This window comes from Rhinatrema bivittatum, chromosome 1 (assembly GCF_901001135.1).
Source record: "Rhinatrema bivittatum chromosome 1, aRhiBiv1.1, whole genome shotgun sequence".
NCBI lineage: Eukaryota > Metazoa > Chordata > Amphibia > Gymnophiona > Rhinatrematidae > Rhinatrema > Rhinatrema bivittatum.
Window position 1 is genome coordinate 383,625,522 of NC_042615.1, and position 24,356 is coordinate 383,649,877.

At 42.8% G+C, this 24,356-nt stretch overlaps 1 protein-coding gene across 1 annotated transcript in view; it reads right to left on the reverse strand.

Moving 5' to 3' along the window:
* The window catches only part of HGSNAT (heparan-alpha-glucosaminide N-acetyltransferase), a 188,235-nt gene that overhangs the window by 81,352 nt on the left and 82,527 nt on the right, over nucleotides 1-24,356 (reverse strand). The window contains 3 exon segments of the mRNA XM_029601179.1: nucleotides 8,941-9,101; nucleotides 10,946-10,976; nucleotides 17,753-17,829. Coding sequence (XP_029457039.1) covers nucleotides 8,941-9,101; nucleotides 10,946-10,976; nucleotides 17,753-17,829 — 269 coding nt within the window.

Consider the following 24,356-nt stretch of genomic DNA (forward strand, 5'->3'; position numbering starts at 1 on the left):
CAGCCTTGCGCGCGCCGATCCTGGATTTTAGTGGCTACGCGCGTATCTACTAAAATCCAGCGTACTTTTGTTTGCAACTGGTGTGCCAACAAAAGTACGCGAACGCGCATTTTTTGTAAATCTACCCCAGTGTGCCTAGTCAAAGTTCTAGAAATTCTGACATAAGTTTTCTGCATCAAGGCACCATCTGATGATGAACCCATATGTGAGGACTACCATCCTGCTTGTCCTCAGAGAAACTTCTTTCACAAAGACAATTATAGTTATTACATGTATATAGAAGAGGTGTAAAACTTATAACTATGAAGCCATTTTAAAAAGTTCAACAGTTTGGTCTTTTTTCATCCCCACCCCCACCCCTCCTTAAGATCACTGTCCATGTGCTCTTGGTTTCCCCTCTGCTGACAGAGGGCAAAGAGGCCTCCTCCAAGGTAGAAAGAATCAGGTCCACTCAGACTGTCCCTGCCATGAAAAATATATTTTAAACTTTACATTTCTGCAGTGCATGGGGTACATTTTACACTCCTGGGGGAATTCTGTGTACAAAAATTGAAAATTATGTAAAATTCTGCATACTTTATATTGGTCAAAATAACCAAACATGTATCACAGTCTGAGCAATTAATTTAAAATGTAATACAGAAAACTTATTTAAAGATGAGGAGTTTTAAATATTTTGAGCAGAATTTCCCCAAGAAATACAATGTAAGACTGTCCCTTCCATCCTCTCTTCCTACTCCCCTGGCCAGACCTCTTTCACTCTGCCATCTCAGACCCCAACTCCTCCACCCAACTCCATGCCCTCAGAACTTAGACAAGAACCTTGCATACTGACTTTCAGAAAGAAACTCAAGACTTGGCTATTTCTACAAGCCTTCCCCGATCTATGACAGCCACAACTATAACTCCTCACCATGTTTGTTATATGTTCTACAAGCCTTCCCTGATCTTTGACCGCCACAACTATAATAACTCACCATGGTTTTCCAGTCGACGTACCACATCCCTGACTTGGCTTCTGACTATACATTAATTAGTCCCGAGTTTTATGAACTGACACTATTTAGTCAGGAACATTTGATATTATTACAGCCCTGAGTATATGATATTTATATATTTGAAATAATCCAGTCCCTGAGTACATGTTTTACTATAATCCTGAATTAAGACTAGATACTATTTATCTCTGAGTTAGCCATGTCTCTGGCTCTTCCTCCTCCCAGTTCATGTACCCCAGTTTTATTGTAACTTTTGTTCACTTGTTCTCTCTTCGCCTATTGTTCATGTTGATGTTAATTTTTTTCACCATTGTTACTTGTAAACCGATATGATATGATTGGTATCATGAATGTCGGTATAAAAAAGCCCTAAATAAATAAAATAAATAAATAAATATCTCTCCCTTCCCCCTCTAGGCTCAATCACTTCCACTAACTTCACTTCCCAGCCCTCCACTCCCAGAATTTTCCCCTCTCTCATATAGCCCCTCACACAGACTCCCTCTGTCCCTCTTTCACCTCACTTCTCCACACAAGCTCCCCCTCTGTCTTGCACACACACACACCCTTAACACAGGCTCTCTCTCCTTCATGCACACAGCCTCATATAGGCTACCTCCCTCCCCCATGCACACAGCCTCCTTTTCTCTCTCTCACATAAACACACCTACCTCTGCACACAGGCTCTCGCTCACTCACACACATACCTTCTGTACAGGGCTCCCTCTCTCACATAAAACACCCACCCTAACACATACATACACACACTCTCTCTATCTCACACCTACCAGCTCCCAAATACTCATATGCATACACATACTCTCACAATCTCTCCTCACATACACACCTATGCACGCAGGCTCTCTCTCTCACACATGCACCCTCACATGCATATTCTTCCTTTCTATCTCCCACAGGCTCAGTCTTTCTTAATTGTCATTCAGGCCATTCTTAGTCTTCTTTGGCTATGGGTGAGATGGACTCTCCCCAAAGCTCTCTCAAGCCTCTCTATGCTGCATTTTTGGCTCCATGTTCCCCCTCCCCCCCCAACAGGCCTCTCACTTTCGGCTACGAGCGGGATGGGCTCCGCTCACGGCCCACCAGGCCTCTCTTTATCTTCTGCCATGAGCAGGATGGGCTCTGCTTGCGGCCAGCTGGGCCTCTCTACAAATTTTGCACAATAAATACAAATTCTGTGCAGGAAGGGAATTCTGTGCTGCACAGTTGTGCAGAATTCCCCCAAGAGTAATTTTATTCCAGGCTATTTATAATTCCCATGCTATAAAGAGCCAAATTACGGAGAGACATGCAGCTCCAGAATCCTGGGCTGAGTAATATTATGACACTTATTCTGAGTGGAGATGGAGGATAAAGAAAATTACAGTATACTACATTCTGATTGCAGAAGGAAGATGTAACAAGCTCCAGTTTCTTTTGGAATAAATAATATATTTTGAACACTATACATTTTTTTATTTTGAGACCTACAGATAAGAATATTGGACCAACAAAGGTATTTTAACCAATGTCAAAATTAAAAAATGCAGGCTCCAAATACTTGAAAAAAATAAATAAACATTGTGTTACCAAGTTGATTTTAACAGGACTTTGATAAGACACATAAAGAAACTTGTTTTTTATTCAACTAAATTGCAAAATCAGACTTTAATTACTTAATTAGTAACTCAGCCGAATTGTATGGGATGGCAATTGCAGGAAAAGGATAGGTCAGCACAGATTTCAGACCCACAGGATTCTCTTGAGTTATAGTAGTTATCATGCTCCTTCCCCCCTAATACCTGGCTCCAAAAACAAGTCCCACAATACACTAAAGTGTTAGAACACTTATGTTCTGTTACACTTTTACAGTGCTCTCCTTGAAACAAGTTCAACCCAAGGCAGTTTACATCAAGCATTACAATAATATCATATATATCATAAATATATCATAAATACAGTAATAAAATATAATGCATAATAAAGCATACAAATACATCAATCTAAAGCCAAAGCTCTCTGGGGAAACAGCGATGTAGTTCACACCTAACCTCACCCAACAAGCCAAACAGCTACTCCAGCCCCAAATCCCATAGTCTCTTGGTTGCTCCTGAAGAAAAAATTAAAGTAGTAAGACTTTTTCCACATTACTATTAAAGCTAGTGTCATTTTTTTGATAATTTATGTTTAAATCAAATTTATATTCAAACGCTATCATTCACAAAGCCATCCACAACCATAACTCCTTGTGGCCTCAGTGAACCCTTACAAACTTACTCATTCTTCCCGCCCCTCCAGAGCGAACCACAAATACACCTTACAAGTCCCCCCACTTAAAAAGGCTCGTCTGACAGCCACCAGGGACCGCACCCTGTCGATTGCTGGCCCCATGCACTGGAACACTCTACCCCTTAACCTTCATTTGGAGCCATGCCCTCTTAAGTTCAGAAAAATGCTAAAAACCTGGCTCTTTCACCAGGCTTTCCCTGATTAATTTTCCTCATTCGACTACTATCCACCTCCCTGGCACCTCTTACTCCTCCCGTCGCTCCATGACACCTCTCAATTGCTCTCTGATGACTTGTATATTTGTAGATATGTTTTACTTTTTGCATACTGTATTCTCTTTAGTTTTCATTGTTTCATTTTGCTAAATTTCGCGCCTCTGTCAGATCGATACTGTAAGGCCGTGGTAGAAACAGTGCGGCAGTGTCAGGCGCACCCTTCCTCCCAGCACGCACAGTTCTCTAGACCTAGCGCCTGATACTCTCTTCTAATTGCATGCAAATGCATGCCGCGGCTGTGAAGCGTTAGGGAAGGGTTATGCCCGCGCAACCCATTTTACTGTATAGGCGCTTAATACAGCGCCTATACCAGAGCTTTCCAAAGTGTGTGTCGCGACACTTTACTGTGTCGCCTGAGGTGTGCCGGTGTGTCGCGCAAGCCCGGTGCACGTGACACACCGGCAAGTGCAGGGACCGGGAACCCATGGCTCCGAGCCAGATATGCTGCATCTGGCTCGCAGACAAGTATCGCCACACTTTCCCGCTGACCCAGCTGCTCCCCGGTCCTCCTCCGCCCGGGCGGAACGCGGCAGGACAGCTGGAGTCAGCGGCACCGGCGTGCTCTCTTCTTCCCGCCCCCCCCCCCGGAAGAGGAAGTGGAGAGTATCGGGTGAGTGCGCGGCAAGAAGAGGCCACGCTAGTGCGCTCGGCATCGGCCGGAAGAAAAGAAGACTGCAGCGCGGCTCGGAGGAAAATGAAGAGGTTCAACCGCGGCCGATGGGACTCCGCCTCCGCGAGGGCTGAAAATGAAGAGGTTAGCGTTGGGAGGAGGCTGCTGCTGCCGCGAGTTCCCGGGGTGGGGGTGAGAGAGAGTGAACGAGCATTCACTCTCTCTCACCCCCACCCCGGGAACTCGCGGCAGCAGCAGCCTCCTCCCAACGCTAACCTCTTCATTTTCAGCCCTCGCGGAGGCGGAGTCCCATCGGCCGCGGTTGAACCTCTTCATTTTCCTCCGAGCCGCGCTGCAGTCTTCTTTTCTTCCGGCCGATGCCGAGCGCACTAGCGTGGCCTCTTCTTGCCGCGCACTCACCCGATACTCTCCACTTCCTCTTCCGGGCCGCGGGGCCCTGTGTGTGTGTATGAGAGAGTGAGAGATTGCATGTATGTGAATGATTGAGAGCCTGTACATGTGAAAGAGAGTATGTCTGTGATTGAGAGCCTGCCTGTGAGAGAGAGCATGAATGTAAGTTTACCATTGGGAACCTGTATGTGTAAGTTTGTGATTGAAAACCTGTTTGTGTGAAAGAGTATGTGTGTATGATTGAGATCCTTTGTGTGTGAGAGAAATCATGTGTATGATTAAGAGCCTGTGTGTATAAGTAAGAGAGAGATCATGTGTGTCTGTGTGTGATTGAGAGCTGGTTTAGGTGATGGAGCATGTGAGTATGTGATTGAGAGCCTGTGTTTAAATGAGAGAGAGAGACCATGTGTGTCTGTGTGTGATTGAGAGCTGATTTAGGTGAGGGAGCATGTGAGTATGTGATTGAGAGCCTGTGTGTAAATGAGAGAAAGAGAGGACATGTTTGTAAGCATGTGAATGAGAGTCTGTGTGTGAGAGAAAAAGACAGCATGTTATGTGTGTGATTGAAAGCCTTGTGTGTCTGTAAGCGTTGAAAAGATAGACAGAATGTGTGTAAATGTGTAATTAAGAGCCTATATAAGTGAGGAGAGAAAAAACATGTGTATATGTGAGTACTGAGAGCATGTGTGTATAGGTGTGTCATTGAGAGCCAGTGTGAGAGAGAGCGCTGGTATGTGACTGAGAGAGGAGAAAGTTCCAAGCAAACCACCCCACCTCCTGCTAATTCAGAACAATCTCAGGACACCTGGATATCAAACGTTCCCAGGTATGCAGAGCAAAAAATGTTTGTATCCTTATTATTTTTCATTACTGGGTCTTTGTGTCTGCTATTTTGAAATATTTTGTTGGTATCTGGAAATGTTTTATATGAGTTTTTTAATTATTGGATATTCCACTCATCAGCTGTTTCGAAATATGTTCTCTTTTTGTTAGTACAGTTTTACTGCTGATGATTTTATATTTCTTGATTGTTTTATAAGGATGGGTGATGTTTCTTTTTTCCTTTGTTACACTGCATACAACCTCTGGTTTGCTAGTAGACTGAATTACTGTGTCCCGAAATTATGTTTGTCTAAAAAGTGTGTCACCAACATGAAAAGTTTGGAAAGCTCTGGCCTATACAGTAACCTGGGTGCGCTGGTACCTGTCATTTCAAATGTCATTTGAAATGACAGGCACCAGGAAATGTAAAAAAACAAAATTTTTAAATACCTGTCGGAGGGCCGCGTGGGTCCAGGCGGTCGGCGGGCGGGGTCCGGGGGGCGGGTGGTCACGTGTTAAATCTAGGCCGCGGGCGGGTGGGCACCTGTTCCAGGCGGCGGCGGGGGCGGGTGAACGCGCGTTAGTTTCAGGCGGGCGGCGGCAGGAGCCGGGTGGTCGCGTGTTAAATCTAGGCCAGGTCCGCACAGGCGCGCATTCATCCACTGCGGTGGGGGCTGCCTCCGGAAGCCCCCACCAGCAGTGAATGAATTCATTCATCCAGGCGGAGGAGCCGGCGGCTTTCGCCGCCGTTCCTCCCGCCTGGATGAATGAATGCGCGCCTGTGCGACCCCTGCAATTCGGTGCTCAAGGCAGTCACATGCCGTGACGTTGGGCGTCGTGACGTCACGCCTTGAGCGCCGAATCGCAGGGGTCGCACAGGCGCGCATTCATTCATCCAGGCAGAGGAACCGGCGGCGAAAGCAGCCGGCTCCTCCGCCTGGATGAATGAATTCATTCACTGCCGGTGGGGGCTTCCGGAGGCAGCCCCCACCGGCAGTGGATGAATGCGCGCCTGTGCGACCCCTGCGATTCGGTGCTCAAGGCAGTCACATGCCGTGACGTCGGGCGTCGTGACGTCACGCCTTGAGCACCGAATCGCAGGGGTCGCACAGGCCCCTGCCGGTGGGGGCTTCCGGAGGCAGCCCCCACCGGCAGTGGATGAATGCGTGCCTGTGCGGACCCGGCCTAGATTTAACACGCGACCACCCGGCTCCCGCCGCCGCCCGCCGGCCATCTGAAACTAACGCGCGTCCACCCGCCCCCGCCGCCTGGAACAGGCGCCCTCCCGCCCGCGGCCTAGATTTAACACGCGGCCACCCGGCTCACGCGGCCACCCGGCTCCCACCGCCGCCCGCCGGCCGTCTGAAACTAACGCGCGTCCACCCGCCCCCGCCGCCGCCTGGAACAGGCGCCCACCCGCCCGCGGCCTAGATTTAACACGCGACCACCCGGCTCCCGCCGCCGCCCGCCGACCGCCTGGACCCACGCGGCCCTCCGACAGGTATTTAAAAATTTTAATTTTTTTTTCTGACAGGTTTTATGTGTCCCACAGCATTACATTTTCTCGCTCATCTCTGTATCGCTTTTTTTTTATTGTGTTTTATTGTTTTTGAGTATCTTAAGCGGTGTCGATGGATTTGTTACTAGACTCACAGTCCTAACTCCTACTAGGGGGAGGCGGTAAACTAGCAGGTTAAGGCCGCGGCAAAACAGTGGGTTACTAAGGAGATAATATCAGCGCCCGTTACAGTATCGGAGGGGAATAGCTAATTCCTTCATTATACAGCTTTTTCGTTCATTTACATGCTGGGTGCGGAAAGGGTTATGTGTCTATTTTAGGAAGCGCGTGAAACTGGAGACTGTATCGCTGGATCGCCTTACTCATCTGTATTGTGCGCTCCCAGCACGTTACAGACGGGGAATCTTTAACTGCACGTTACTGTATCGACCTGTGTGCTTCCTTTTGTATTTATCAGTTGCCTTGTTCCCCCCTTTCCCTGTTTATTGTAATTTCCACCTTTTTTACGTTAAAATGTAAACCGATATGATGTGTATTTTAATGTCGGTATAGAAAAGCTGTTAAATAAATAAATAAATAAAAAATAAATAAAGTTTAACAATTTAGATCCCCCTTTTTTTATTGTAACTTTCATTCTGTTCCTGAGGTGGGAACAGTGTTTCAATTTTTTGAAAACTCTTAATTGGCCATGCCTGTGATTATAGAACTATCGGGCCGATACAGTATGGTGCGCTAGACCAAGCTCACAGTTAGCCCCCTGTTTGGCCGCACGTTTTCGACACGCTATTTTTACCCCTTATACAGTAAGGGGTAATAGCGCGTGGAAAACGCGCAGCCACACCCCCCCCCCCGAAACTAATAGCACCCGCAACATGCAAATGCATGTTGATGAGCCTATTAGTTAGTCCCGCGCGATCCAGAAAGTAAAAGGTGCAGCCAAGCCACACATTTTACTCTCAGAAATTAACTCTTGCCAAAGGCGGGAGTTAATTTCGGCCGGCACCGGGAAAGTGTACAGAAAAGCAGAAAAAAATGCTTTTCTGTATACCCTCCAACTTAATATCATAGTGATATTAAGTCGGAGGCCCCAAAATAAAAAAAATAACAAATCGTAAAACAAAACAAAAAATCAGCCCGCGGCTCACGGGCTGAACGTTCAATTTTGCCGGCGTCCGTTTTCCGAACCCGTGGTTGTCAGGGAGTTCGACAACAGGCGCCGGTAAAATTAAGCGTCGTCTGTCAAACCCATTGACAGCCACTGCTTCTGTCAATATGGAGGCGCTAGTGTCCCTAGTGCCTCCTTATTACCGTGGGCCCTCATTTGAATACTAAATCGCACGCCCAGGAGAGTGGCCTGGGCGCGCGTCAGGAGAGCGGGTGCTCGCCTCGGAGCGCCGGCTCTCCTGCATATTTTACTGTATCAACCCGTAAATAAATAAGTTGTGGCATTGCTGTTTTGATCCTTGTCAGACAGAACATGTAGGGTTTGAAAACTTCTCTGTGACTTATTTGCCAGCTATGAAATACACTTGCCACATATCCCTGGCCTCCCATCCCCTATGTAAGATACTGCAGGTTGTGGCAGAATAATGGTCTCCTAATGCAGCCTAAATTGTAGGCCCAGAGAAGTAATATTTAATCTCATTTTATAAGACAAGTCTGCCAGAATCTGCCCTAGAAATGGAATAAACACCACATGAAACCCAGAGACTTTCTGTAAAATTACCATCACAGTACGATTGCACCTGTACAGCACAACATTGCTGCAGAGAATAGCAGATAAAGCACACAAGGAGAAAATGTGTGCATTTAGGAATTATAAAAAAAAAATGAGCATGTTACATTTAAGTTTAAAATGGCAAAACAGTAATTGTGAAATAGTTTGATGAATCTGTTTATCGCACTTGCCCTTCATCAGCTCAATAGGGAATGGAAAAAGCTAAATACGCAAGTGGATATGGAAAAAAGTGGCAAAATACATTCCTTAATATAAGAAATAAGCACAAATGATCCACTTACAAGCCCCAAGGCAATAATTTGGATTTATAACAAGGATGCCTATCAGGAACAGCAGGAAACTCCTCCACAGCACTTTCAGCAGCAGTCGCCACTTGGAACATCCTTTCCGCAGCATGGAGTTCAGTGATAGAAAGATGGATGTCCCCAGGATGAACACAAACCTACAGAACCAAAGACGGGTAAACACACAAGGCCACTATACCGTAAAACCCTGCATCTGTGACAAACTACAGCAAAAAGAGGCCAGAGTATGAGCAACCAGGCTAAAGGCAGATAAGGACATTCTACTAGCTCATCTCTAGGTGATAAAAACTTGTTTATCATATTCAGCCTTCTCCTTTATGACACTGATACTGTGTTATACGTATTCTGGTACCCAATGATATATTTATTTTTTAGCGTAAACAAGTCTATTGTATGCCTCAATTAAATTTTACAATAGATTATTCCAAACTAATAATCTGGAGCATAAAATAATCTTCCTCTTCATTTGAAGGAAAATCTATCCTTTATGTCATCAAACAGGAAGAAAACAGATAATCAATATATTTATTGTAACTAAACAATCCAATTTTCATGATTTTTTTGTAGCCATAACATGCCAAGTCTTGCCAGTTTGTGCCTAAAATGTTCGACTAATGAAGCAGGGATATTCGGTCTTCATTAAACAGCGCTGTACAAGTGTTGTCCAAACACTACAAAACAATGTGCATATACATGTCATGACCCCCCTCACAGCTTACTTTGTAGACAAAAAGAAAGTAGAACTGTGAAATGGAAGTGGGGGGTGCGGGAAGTGAGGTGGGCGAAATGGGAAGGCAGAGTGGAGGCGCGGGACTGGGTATGACCTGTGTGAGGGAGAAGGACCAGGGCCAGGTGTAAACTCTCTACACATATGTGAGCACACCCAGTAGCAGCAGAAGCAGTGGAGCTAACAGGTTTTCACCTCCTGTTCCTTGGACCTTGATCATTCTCCCTCATGGCCTCTTCAATTGTGCCAGCTATCTGAACAAAAAATCAAAGCCATGTGGCTGCTCGTGTCCCACACACACTGCTCTGCTTCCTCTGGGGCCTGGGAGGACCAGAAATGATTGGTGCCACCAACAGCTTTACTCCTTTTCTGCAGGGGAAGCCAGAACTGATTTTCACTGCTGGCTCTACTCTTCTCTCCTTGGGTACCAGAAAAAAAGATGGCAGAAGGCTATTCTGGATTGTTTTGCCAGAAATTAAGCCCTGGGTAACACACACACACACACAAAGAGGCTGAATTAGTACAAGTTTGAAATTTGTGAACTGTAGGTCAGGGTTGAAACCTTGATGACTGGCACCACTACTCATAAGTTTCAAACTTGTGCTAATCCAATCTCTTTTTTTATTTGTTCTTTGCTCTGCAATGTGTGCTTCAGTATTACTCCATCCTCCTCCTGTTCCCTATAGAACAGGAGGGAAGGGGCTGGTTTAGGGAGCAGAGTGGCTGTTCTCTGCTTAGTCTGCTCCAGACTAATCCCTTTCTCTCCTCTTCCCTGCAAGCTGCCTGAAAGGGAGGGGGATAGAGCAGAAAACTCCTGCTGCTCTGTCTCTTAAACCTGAAAAGAAGTGGTGGAACCGTGTTCCAGGCCGGTCTCTTCACAAAATAAGAGCTGCCTCCTCATAAAAAACACACAGACTGGTCAAAAACCAGCGACTGTTCCTGATCAAGCCAAAGGACTTCACTTCTGTACAAAAGCAGAGCAACTATTAAGTTAAAAATGAACTTTTCCTAGCTCATCTACAAGGTCAGATTTTACAAGGACACATGATACTTTGAGCCAATCCAGCTAGTTTATTACTGATCAAACTGAATTAAAAAAAACTTTATAGCATAAGAAAAAAAAATATTGAAAGGCCAGATTCATTTCATGGTTTAGTCATATTTATAGCTACCATGAAAGAGCTTTAGCCTTGAATCAAGGATTGGCAAATCACAGTATTAAAAAACAAAAACACAAAAAGAAAAATCACTTACCAGGGGAATACAACGTCTGCCAAGGTTAATCCTACAAATAAATAGGAGGAAAACATTGTAATCCAGTACCAATATAACTTCTGGCCCTCAAACCAGCTTGCACAATATATCACGATCAGGGCCCAAACTTCCCAGTCACTCAGCTCACCAATGGCAACCAGGAATTCAAAGTTAGCACGTGAAGCACTTCCTCTTACCTGACCATGCCTGCCGCTAGCATTATAGTGACAGCACAAAGGGGAAGGGAAGACAGAAAAGAAAGAGCAAGAATGGACAGCATCACCACATCCAGAGCACACTCAAGCCCCACAGTCAGTTTAAGTAGCGCTCTATGTTATATTTGTGAATACGAATACTAAAACTTGAAACTAATTTCAGGCTTCTGGATCATAATCACAGTCCTGTCCTTTCAGCCACCAAAACCCTGGATATGTTTGTCAATGATCGCTTAACTTGCAGATTTCCCCTGAATTGTTTTGAGTGATTTTGGATCAAAATGAGCAAACCCCCTCCTGCCACGGAATACGTGGATGTAAGGTAGGGTTTGCAATCCTGATAACTGCACCCAGCTCTAATGAATACTTACACTAAACTAGATGCATTAATACACAGTTCGAAATTACTAGTTTGAGGGGTTTGGGCACAGGACTATGTAAAACCATAGCACCCTGCTTGTCTGAAATGAATAAGGAGAGAGTCAACCATATGTTTACGAATTTTAAAGCAGGAATGCAAGGACATGAAAATATCAGCATTTATGCCAAGTGTACAGTGCCTTGCAAAAGTCTTCACACTCTTGTACACTTTTTATATTCAGCTATCTAAAAACTACAAATCAAAATGCTTTAATATGGGAGTTTCGCTGATCTACACAACATACCCTGCACTTTCATTATGAAAGAATTCACGCTGCTCTGGTTCTATGAAATGAACTTGAAGCAAAGGTCAAAACATGCCAAACAAGGAGCTGCTGCAAGAATTCCTGGATAACATTATTCAAAGGCTATACATTGGAGGAAGGCTATAAAAAAATGTCCATGTCTTTGAATATTCCTTGGGGCAGTGTCAGGTCCGTCACTATAAAGATGAAATAGTTTCGCACCACCAAGACACTGCCACAATCAGGCTGTCCCTTCCAAAGTCAGTAGCTGTGGATTAAAGAAACTGCTGCAGAAGGTCACTGTGAGCATTCGGATAGCCAGAGTGTTTGTGATGAGGAAACTTACTGCTATATTGCATGATACTTTGCCAAAATTTGAGACGATTTGGGTACCTTATCTAAAATGGAAGGAAAAATGGGTATTTGCTTGAACTAATCTTTAGGGCTAATGACACACCTTTCCCTTACCTTATCCTTGGATTTCATTGGCTGGTGGGGGAATCTAAAGGGTTATGGGCAGTTGGGAGAGGGGGATGAGGTCAGTCCACTGGAGGGGTTTAATTATTAAAACAACATTGAAAGATCACACCCGAGGTGTAGGACACAGAAGGAGTATGTTCAATTGTTTAAAGACTTATAACTGTTTGGTCTGATTGTTATGATGATAATATGAGTCTAAAGATGTTGGATGTGTTTAACAATTGTTATTCAATTACATTAAATTGAAAAAGAAGGTCACTGTGAGGCCAAAGATTACTTTTCAGCTGAGACTGGGGAAAATGTTGACTAATTAACAATTTCAAGATTATTCCACATACATGGCCTATATAGGAGGGTGGCAAGAAGAAAGCCACTGCTGAAGAAAAGCCAGATGAAGTTCCACATAGCATTTACAAAGAAACACAGAGGATACTGCATACATGTGGAAGAACATTTTGTGGTTGGAACTTTGTGGCCTCAATCCAAAGTGATGTGTGTGGCATAAAACAACTCCAGTGCATCATCTTAACATCATTCCTACCGTAAAGCATGGTGGTGGTTGTATGTTGTGGGGATGCGTTGCAAGGGCGAGGGAGGTTTGTGAAGATCAAAGGAAAGCTAAATAGTGCAAAGAACAGGCAGATCCTGGAAAAAACACCTGTTCCAGTCTGCCATAGACCTGGAACTGCAAAAATTCACCTTTCAGCAGGACAATGCCTAAGCACAAAGTGAAAGCAACAATGGCGTGGCAAGAAGAAAAGTGAATGTCCTTGAGTGGCCCAGTCAACACCCACATCTGAATCAAATAGAAAATCTGTGGCAGGACTTGATATCTGCAGTCCACATCCAATCCCCAGTCAGCTTGAAAGAGCTCGAGCTCTTCTGTAAAACCTGCACCATACCACTGTGCAAAGTTAGTCAACACTTATCCTAAATGACTCATGGCTGTTATTGCTGCAAAAAGGGCTCCATTAAGTATCGAGTTAAGGGGTATGAAGACTTATGCAAGCAAGACTTGTTTTAATGTTCTTAATTACTTTTGGAATAATTCTGCAATTGTTTTTTCATGATGAAAGAGTAGAATATGTTGTGTAGATCAGTGACACAAACTCCTATGCTAATGCATTTTTATTTATTTTTTTTTAGACAGCATAATGTGAAAAATGTACAAGAGTGTAAAGACATTTAGAAGGCACTGTATAAAGTCAATAATTAAGGCTAGAAAAATGTATTTAATTCACTATAACTGAAAGCTTTGAAAATTAATCAATAGGTTTTAGAAAGGTAAAAAACTAGGTAAACAGGTAGGAGAACTCTCTCATGCATATTCATTATGGATATCCTGACAACCTGACTGTCTAGGTGCATCCTGAGAACTGGATTGAGAATGCCTGTCGTAGAGAAAGCAAATGGGTTACATTCAAGGCTGTCAGGTCTCTACCATGGCTTCAGCACAGAGACAGCCTTGGCTGCCTTGACAAATGAAGTGAAGCTTAATGCATGCAAAAGTAAAGCAGTTTATTTGGTAATCAGTACACGCTCTACTTTCGATACAATTGATCATGACCTACTGGTTTCAAGACAGATTTTAATTAGGAAATGAGGAAATAAGGGGAGGATGCTTTGAATTGTCATTCCTAAGGAATTAGTCATCTAGTTTCTTACGGGGTTTTAAGATTTCTAAAGCTAGAAAGATTGTGCGGTGACCCTCAGGGTTCAAGCTTACTGATTTTATTTAATGTATATCTGACTCCACTGGTGACCTTAGATCCAGGATTTGGGATTAAGTAGTGTCATTTATGCAGATGACATTCAGGTACTGGTTTATTTACATTCTAATTTGCCAATGAAATTACATTTCTCAATCTCTGTCTCAACTGTATTTCAGAATGGCTGAGGAAATTTGTTGAAACCCAATCCTGAAGTCAGAGGCAATATGGTTGACAAAAACTTGATCTCAAAATTTTCATCTAAGATGGAAGGAGAGTTGTCAGAGTGTTGAGAATGAAACTGGATCACAGAGTGTGACTATGGTTAGTCAAATCCATTCTATATTCTCTGTCTTAATCAGATACCTTAAATCATTCTTAGAAAAATCTGACCTGACAAGTTTTTGTATCATCTTGTTTAGACTGCTGTAATGCGCTTTATGTACATATCACAGGCACCTCCTTAAAGGTGTTGCATATAGGGAAAAATAACCCTTGCTGTAGTTACACAATGTTAGGTTCCATATTAGGAGCTACCACCCAGGAAAAAGATCTAGGCATCATAGTGGATAATACTTTTAAATCGTCGGCTCCTTTGCTGCAGCAGTCAAAAAAGCAAACAGAATGTTAGGAATTATTAGGAAGGGAATGGTTAATAAAACGGAAAATGTCATAATGCCTCTATATTGCTCCATGGAATACTGTGTACAATTCTGGTTGCCGCATCTCAAAAACGATTTAGTTGCGATGGAGAAGGTACAAAGAAGGGCAACCAAAATGATAAAGGGGATGGAACAGCTCCCCTATGAGGAAAGGCTGAAGAGGTTAGGGCTGTTCAGCTTGGAGAAGAGACGGCTGAGGGGGATACGACAGAGGTCTTTAAGATCATGAGAGGTCTTGAATGAATAGATGTGAATCGGTTATTTACACTTTTGAATAATAGAAGGACTAGGGGGCATTTCAAAAAGTTAGCAAGTAGCACATTTAAGACTAATCAGAGAAAATTCTTTTTCACTCAACGCACAATAAAGCTCTGGAATTTGTTGCTGGAGGATGTGGTTAGTGCAGTTAGTGTAGATGGGTTCAAAAAAGGTTTGGATAAGTTCTTGGAGGAGTAGTCCATTAACAGCTATTAATCAAATTTACTTAGCAAATAGCCACTGCTATTAATTGCATCAGTAGCATGGGATCTTCTTAGTGTTTGGATAATTGCCAGGTTCTTGTGGCCTGGTTTGGCCTCTGTTGGAAACAGGATGCTGGGCTTGATGGACCCTTGGTCTGACCCAGCATGGCAATTTCTTATGTTCTTATGCCTACAACCTTTACAAAATAACATAGCCAGAGTGATCTTTAGTTTATTCAAATCTGAGCATGTGTCACCTTTATTGGAGGAACGCCTCTGGTCATCAGTGGCAGTCTGTATTAAATTTAAGATTCTGTATTTGACTTTTAAAGCTCTCCAGCGAGACCTCCCATGATGTTTGACAATGTAGTTAGTACCTTATAAACTAGCACACATTCTCTGATCTTAACAAGACATGTTGAGACTTTCTTCAGCTTCAGATATAAGGTTAGAAGGGACTCATACTGTTTCTTAGTAACCCCATTCCTGGCATATGGATGTATGCCAGGAATTAAATTATGAGAAGTTCAGGAAATTCATCAAAACCTGTCTCTTTAACCAATAGTTGGGGTTTTTTTTGTTAGTCATAGAGGTTATCCTATGATTTTATTAATTGTATGTATTTAGTTTAACGGGACAAAGAAAATATGGATTTAGCCAAGGGAAGTCTTGCCTCACCAATCTACAACATTTTTTGAGAGCATGAACAAACATGTGGATAAAGGTGAGCCAGAGGATATAGTATATCTGGATTTTCAGAAAGTGCTTGATGAAAAGCTTCTGAGCAAATTAAAAATTCATGGAATAGGAGGCATTGTCCTGTTGTGAACAGGATAAAAGATAGAAAACAGAGAGTAGGGCTAAATATTCTCAATGGAGAAAGACAAATAGTGGAATGCCCCAGGGAACACAGCGTTTTTAACATATTCATAAATGACCTGGTAATGGAAACAAGTGAGATGGTCAAATATGCAGATGAGACAAAATTATTCAAAGTTGTTAAATCACAAGAAGATTATTAGAACTTGCAGGAGGACCTTGCCAGACTAAGATACTTGGCATCCAAATAGCAGATAAAATGTAATGTACACAAGTGCAAAGTGATGCACACAGAGAAGAACAAGCCAAATAATAACTACACAATGCAAAGTTCCATGGGAGTCATGACCCAGGAAAAGGATCTAGGTGTCATCATGGATAATATGTTGAAATCCTCTTAGTGTGTGGTGGCAGCCAAGAAAACAAGTAACTTGCTAGAAATTTTTAGGAAAGGAATGGAGAATAAAATAGAGAGTATCATAATGCCTTTGTATTGCTCCATGGTGCGACCACACCTTGAGTAGCTCTGTGACTAGAATGGCACACATCTCTTATATAGCAGAATTAGAAGAGGTACAGAGAAAGGCAACCAAAATGAGAAAGGGGATGGAACAATTATATGAGAATCCTATGAGGAAAGGCTAAAGAGATTAAGGCTCCTCAGCTTGGAAAGAGATGGCTGAGGGAGATATGAAAGAGGTCTAATAAAACAATCAGTGGTGTGGAACAGGCAAACATGAATCTGTTTTCTCTTTCAAAAAGTACAAATATTAGGGGAGACACAATGAAGTTACTAGGCAGTATATTTAAAACAAATAGGAGAAAGTATTTTTTACTCAACACATAATTAAGCTCTGGAATTCATTGCTGGAGGATAACTGTTAGTGTAGATGGGTTTAAAAAAAGTTAAAGGAAAAGACTATAAACTATTAGGATGGTCTTGGGGAAATCCACTGCTTATCTCTGGGATAAGCAGCATGGAATCTAACTACATCTTGGGATCCTACCAGGTACTTGTGACCTGGACTGGCCATTATTAGAAACAGAATTCCGGGATTGATGGATCATTGGTCTAACCCAGTATGGCAAATCTTATGTTCTTAACTGTAATTTTATCCTATTCAGTAAGAGACAGAGCTTATGGGGTGAATGGCTAAATGAGCACTATGACTGGACTATGCTTTGAGAAGTTCGGAGGAGGGTGATAGGAAGTGGGGGGAATTATTGATGATTCATTTTAGATAATGCTGTTCTTTTAAGATATTTAATTATAAACTGCTCGGATGTTTTTGATATTGAGCAATGCATCAGATTTTACTGAACAAACTTTGTCAGGTGAAAACTGACAACTTCAGAGCAAATGGCTTCCAACAGAAACACAAACACACATACAAGGTGTGCTCAACTTTAGAAGACTTGTTTATTTTTCCCTCTAAAAGCTGCTGTAAACCAATGTTCCCACTAAGCTGCATAAGGAACTGTGAATGCCTTTCTATTCACACTAGTCATCTTGGAGTTTGAACTGTGAAGATCCCTGTAGTAGAACTGCTGCCTCCACGTAGTTGAAACTGCGAGATGGTTTGAGTGAGGAGAAGGGGAGTCGGCGTAAACAGGAACATCGGTGTAAATTCCTTTCCAAGTATTCCACTCCCACCCCTGAAAAACAAACCTGTACCAATGGCAGGAGCAAAACTAACAGGCCATTGCCTACAACACTGAAGAGTGCTTCCGAACTGCTGTGGCAAGTGCCTGAGACCACCCCAAGACCTTAAACCACGACTGTAATGAAACCTTACCGTTCCAGCTTTCATGTTTGAAGAACCAGTACTTTCCGCCACCATAATTGACAAACACCATAATTATCAGAGCAAGCCTAAAAAACAAAAAAACAGAATTTTTCTTATTTTTCCCCCTGTGAAATAACCAGAGCCAGCAATCCAAACTATTTTCTACAGAGTACACAGCATTTATGCAGAGTTTCTCTTTATATAAATATTCCCCTTTTTGTGCACCAATTACTCCCCAGTGTGCTTTCATAGCACTGTCTGCACAACTTACAAAGCATTTGTAAGAAATGCAAATCATTCTACAACTTACCACAGCTAAAGTTTTAAGCAAATAAAAACAAAAACTGTAACTGAAAAACACAATCAAGTTCAATTTAGTGCATACATGTCTGGGCTGTGAGTCACTAAGTTTTAAAGTGAAAAAGTGCTGGGAAGCCAGTAGCTTTTCTTTTCAGGAAAGTGAATTTGTTTACCATAAATGGGGTTCTCCAAAGACAGCAGAATGAATTAGCCATTATATAATGTTGATGCCACCAGATTGTGCCAAGATGGACCACACTCTCTGAGCTCAGTAGAGCTTTTGCCCTACTGAGCATGGGCACAGAAACCAACAGCCTCATGAGCCCCTCAGTCAATTCTAGAGTTAACTCTTAGACAATTGTCAGACTCTCCAGGGTGGTGGGTGGTTATTACATATGGCTAATTCATCCTGCTGTCTACCAGAAAAAACTTGTTTTTTTCTGGTGACCAGCAGGGCTGAATGAGCTATTTCCATATGGAGAGTCTCAAGCTGAGTGTTGCATAATGCTTATTGAAAAGAAATCTAGTTCCCCTGTGGAGAATGGACTATTGAGTGAACAGGCTGCACAAAACTACTTGACCAAAATTACTGTCATTCCTTGAAAGACTGACCAGACATAATGGGTCATAAAAGGTATGCATTGATGACCAAGTTGCAGCTTTGCAGATGTCTTCAATGAAAACTGATCTTAGATGAGCAACTGAAGTAGTCATGGCTATGACATGATGGGCCTTAACAGAGTCTGTAATTTGATGGCCAGCTAGTGCATAACAGTGCGTAATACAATCCACTAGCCAACAAATGGTTTATTTGGTGACAGCTATGCCCATTCTGTTAAGTTCATAGGAAGCAGCTGAGATGCCTGTCGATGAGGTTGATTCTTTGTAAATAGTAAGCTATGGCCCTTTTGCATTCCCTTTATGTGCATGCGGTTTTGGAAAAAATGTAGGCAAATGATAACCTGATTGGTATGAAATGCAGAAACAACTTTTGATAAAAACTTAGGGTGAGTGCGCAGTACCAACCTGTAATGAAAAAACAGTAGATAAAGCAAATAAAAAACCAAAGTCTATAGCTTTCTCACTCTTGTCACTGAAGTGATTGCTACTAAAAATATCACCTTCCAGGTGAGAACCTTTAGTGGAATAGAGTCCAATGGTTCGAACAGGGATCTCATTAACTCTAAGAACAACATTGAGATCCCAGGGTACAGTGGGCTTCGAAACTGGGGATTTGTATGCCACAACTCTCCCATGACTTGAGAAACTAAAGAATGAATAGAGTGTACAATACAGTCTGCTAGCCAAACAGAAATGGCTTGTTTGGTGACAGCTATGCCCATTCTGTTACAGATAAAGATTTGGTATTGGTACTCCAGCACCAGAAATGTTACTTATGTTCAGTGGTCTTACAGGAGAGCTCTCCAGCCTTTGTTGGGAGGCATCTGTTGCTAGACTTACTTGATGTGGTAATAGCTGGAGAGCAAAACCCATGTAGAGAGTTGCCAGTTTCAGGCACCAACGGAAATACGTTCTTATCCTTCTATCAGATGACAGAGTTTGTCACAATTGATCTCGTTGAGATTGAAGCCCTCATTGAAGGTCTCATATGTAGTCGAGCGCGTTGCACCAGATTAACTGTGATTGATCATATTCAATGTGGAATAAGCCACGAACAAAATCTGGAGCATCTTTTGATGCAGTAGACCTTGAAAACAGACTGCTCTGCTCTGTCTTCTGGCAGGAATGTTTTTTCTTCTATCGAGTCTATCCATGCTCCAATGAATTGAATTGTCTGAGCTGGGCCTAGATGTAACTTGGTAAAGCGGACAATGAATCCTAGAGATTACAATAGCTGTATCATTTGGCATAAGACCTCCAGGCCACTAAAATTGCCAAGCACTTCATGAACATACTCAGCTGCCAACAACCCAAAGGGGAGGATCCTGTATTGATAGAGCTGGTTCGCCACAGTCAAGCGGAGATATTTCTGATAAGATGGATGCTTGGGAATGTGGGCATATGTATCCTTGAGATCCAGCGCACGCATCCAAGTTCAAGCTCGGATGAAGAGGATAATGGTTTGAAAGGAATTCATCTTGAACGTCTCCCTTTCCAGATGTTGTTCATTATTTGTTAACCCAGAATGGGTCTCAGGCCCCCTGAGTTCTTGGGGTCAGGGAAGAATTGGGAGTAAAAATTCCTTGCCTCACTGTAAAGAGGGAATTTGCTCTGTTGCCCACCTTGAAATGGAGCCAAGCCACACGACATGGGTCTGAATGGGAGAATGAACAATTGCACTGCTTTGGCAGATAGGACAAATGCAAGTGGTACCCCACATTCCAAAATGTTCAATACCCATTGGTCCCTGGTGCCCACTTTTCACTTGGGAAAGAACTGTTGGATCCTCCCCCCACCTGTGGTGGTGGTGGTGAGTGAGGACTCATTTCCATCAAAAAGTAGGTCCTGCTTTTGTCAGAGGCTGCTGGGATGGTTTAGTCTGTCACCCTTCTCTTGGACATCCTCTAGCCAGCAGCTGCTGTGGATATGATAACAGAAGCGGGGGTTGATATTGTTAATATGCCCAGAAGGGATGATGCTGCAAATACACCCTCTTGTAAGGGTAGTAAGGACACTTTTGGGCTGAAGAATGATTGGCGACAAAACTGCATGATGCACTTTGATCCAAGAAACAGTTTCTCTTTGTCCCTTTAGATTATCTCCGGAGCAGAGGATGTTTGCTAACTTCACATGGGCATCCTCATGCAGCCCGCTAGCTCGCAACTATGGAATCTGCTGAGCCCTGTACTGCAGTATCGAAAGATTCATCAACTGAGCAAATGAGATGATACTCACATTCCTTTCCATCCAAGAACTTCTGGAGATAATCTTCATGCTTTTTACAGAGGATCTCAAAGACAGATTTGAGCTTGCTAAGGCTATTGTGCAGATATTATACCAGACAAAGCTCTAGTTGGCTATGCAGGCACCCAGCATTGAACCTTGAAAGAATTTTTTCCTCAACAGAATCCAAAAGTTTAGGATCTTTGCTGGGAAGATTATTAGAGCAAATCCTTTGCTTGTATGGCAGATTCTACCTCCACAGATTGGTGCAGAAGCTGGACCACCCCAAATCCACGGACCTGCTGCACCCTGTATCTGAGATCCATTTTCTTTGCAGCCAGCTAACAATGGGATGGATTTTCCAATATTCTCAACTGCAACTCCCATAGAATTTGATGAACTGGGAAAACAGCTGGTTGTGACCGGGTTTGCAAAGCATGGAAAATATCAAACACTTCTTTCCATGAGTCTTATTCCCTTCTTACATAAACTACAATGGCCTTCTCTAGTTTGTCTAAGAAGCTAAAGTAGGAACAATGTTCCACTGGTTCTAGTAAAAGGTCTGAAGAGATACACATGGAACCCTCCTCTGAATTCATTAGAGTGTGTGTGTGTGTGGGGGGGGGGGGGGGGGGGGGAACACTAGCCCACACTTCCAATGAGGAAAAGGGTGATCGTATAGGAGATCTAGATTGTGGAGCCATGCCACCCAGAATCTTCTTATACCATAAAAGAGTCTCCCTGAGGGTTAACTCCCAACGAAGAAAGCATGAGAGAATGCTCTAGCACCAGTGTAAAGGTAGGTGGGACTCCCCCAGGAGCATAGCCCAGTGAAGGCTGGGGGATTTCAGGTTCCTTCTCCCCATTTGGCAGCCAAAGCAGCAAAAAAGGTCTTGAGCAAGTCCATTATTCGATCTATGGACTGGCTTGCCCCCAGGGCTGGTATTGGTGAACCTCCATCCTCTTTGGAGACCAAAATCGGTCATCACTTTGAGATCTCCCACCCGAACTCCATGGAGATGCACCTACTTGGATAATCTGCATTTGTATGGTGGATATTAGTGGCACAATGGATCACATGGGTGTAGTTCCAGTTGATGTTCAAAGCACCAAACTCTTAAGGGACTTGTAAAACTCCTGAGTGCTTTCATTAAGGATTGCTTTATGGAAGGATGATTCATTGATGGTGCCAAATGAATTGAGGTCTTCATTGTACATGACACTGGTGCATCTTGCACTCATGGCGATGTCTGTACACCATGCATCGATGAAGCAAGTGGGGCCACATTCTTGTGTTTCCTGTGCTTTAGCCATGTCAGGTCTTTACCAGACTTGCGTTTCCATGTGGGGCTCTTGCATGGTGCCAAAGAGATAATTAGTTGACCCCTGCTCGTATGCTGAAGTCCTGTGCCTATGACACAGAGGAACCCCAAGCCCACTTACTTGTGGAAGCTCCTGAATGACCTGAGATTTTCTGCTTCTGAGATCAGCCCGACCACCAAGTAAAATTCACACCAAGGGGAGCTTCAATAGAGAATCCCTTGTGTGACTCACCACCCACCGAGGATGAGGATCTTCTCTTGAGCTCAGCTATCTTGTAGACTCTATTATTCTGAGTTTGAGAGGACATGTAGCAATTGGTAGAGTTATTGTATGATCCCAGACACGTGTAACAGATGTCATGGTCATCCATCTTTGTCATCTTGTGTCCACAGACATAATATTTGAAACCACTGATCTTACGACCTGGCATTTTCTCTCTTTTGCTCTTTTTTTTCCCAAAAGCACTGAAAAGTGTTGTTGAGGGACTGCCATGGCAGAAAGGAAGAACGTGTAGAAAAAAAATATTTAAATACTTTAATAGAAAAATCTTGAGGAGAGAGAAGGGAATACATCCAGACTGTAGCTTAGCCAAAAAATAATTGAGGGGCTCATGATATTGTTGGTTTCCATGGAAAATCCATCAAAAGCTCTACTGGACCTTAGAGTGGTCTGTCAGTGCATGGTGCACCAGTGCCACCTGCGCAGAACAACTCAACACATTTGGCGCCATCGATGCATCAGCCTTCCATGAAGCAATTCCTCACATAAGCACTGCAAAAGGGAGTTTTACAAGCCCCTTATTGATTTGGTGCTTTGAATGTCAACTGGAACTACACTCTTGTGCTCCACTGTGCAATTGATATTCCCCATACAAATGCAGATTACTCTGCTTGTCAACAGAAAACACAGTTGCCAGAAAGCATCATGAAATATACACAAACTAGGCCAGGCTCGATTGCAAAGTCCAACTGAAGCAGCATTAAGAGACAAAGGAAATCACAGTCACGTGCCTACCCTACTTTTGGGCCTTCCAGCAAATGCAATAAAAACCATGCAGATTGTTCAGAATTCAGCAGCTCATTTACTAACTGAATCCAGAATACATGAACACATATCGCCCATACTTTCATCTTTGCATTGGCTTCCTATACAATTCAGAATACAATACAAAATCTCTATTGTTCACAAATTAATGCAGAATGATTCCATTTCATGGTTTATTTCTGTTCTAAGAATTTATAGACCGACCCTGTGTCTTGAGATCTGGGAACAAGAACTGCCTGAGATACCGTCTGTCAAAATTGCACGATTAAGAATAACTAGAGAGAGCGTTTTTGGTTGCGACACCTGAAATGTGGTATTCCCTTCCAGAACCTTTACACTTGATTTCCTGCAGCAAAAGTTTCAAGAAGGCTTTAAAGACATATCTGTTTAAGCAAGCTTTTAAGGGAACTTAAAATTTATGAAAATCTATTTTATTTGATGCAGACACTTATGCAGATGTTGGTCATTTATTGTTTGTCTTTTGCCTTGTTATTGATTTTAATTATGCACAATGGCTTGGCAAAAGTATTCAGCCCCCTAAAAAATCAGCAAATTTGTGTGGATTACAAATGACACTTACATAGATTTTTCCAGACAATATGTTCATTGCAAACTAGCATGCTCTTAAATTAAATTTTCAAAGACACAATTCATTATTTCTCTGTTTTTTCCATAACATAAAATTAAAAACTGAAAAATGTTGCTTGCATAAGTATTCAATCCCTGTGCTGTGGAAGCTCCAAGTTTATACAGATGAAAAATATTGCCCTAACAATTGGCTTAAAATTGACCTCTACCTGTGAATCATTAAAAAAGGTCAGCTTTTCTGGATAAAAAGACCCCCCTAATTCCAGTACTGTTAATCTGAAGAAAAGCTGAGAAAATGAAGACCAAAGGCATTCGAAAATAAAGTTATAGACATACACAAGATAGGAAAAGGCTTACAAAATAATATCCAAATGTTTAAATATCTCAGTAAGCACTGTTGGATCAATTGTAAGGAAATGGAAGCTGAATCATATCAATCAGACACTGCCTAGACAAGGCCATCCCTCAAAACTCTGCGTCAGAGCAAGGAGGAGACTTGTGAGGGAAGCGAAAG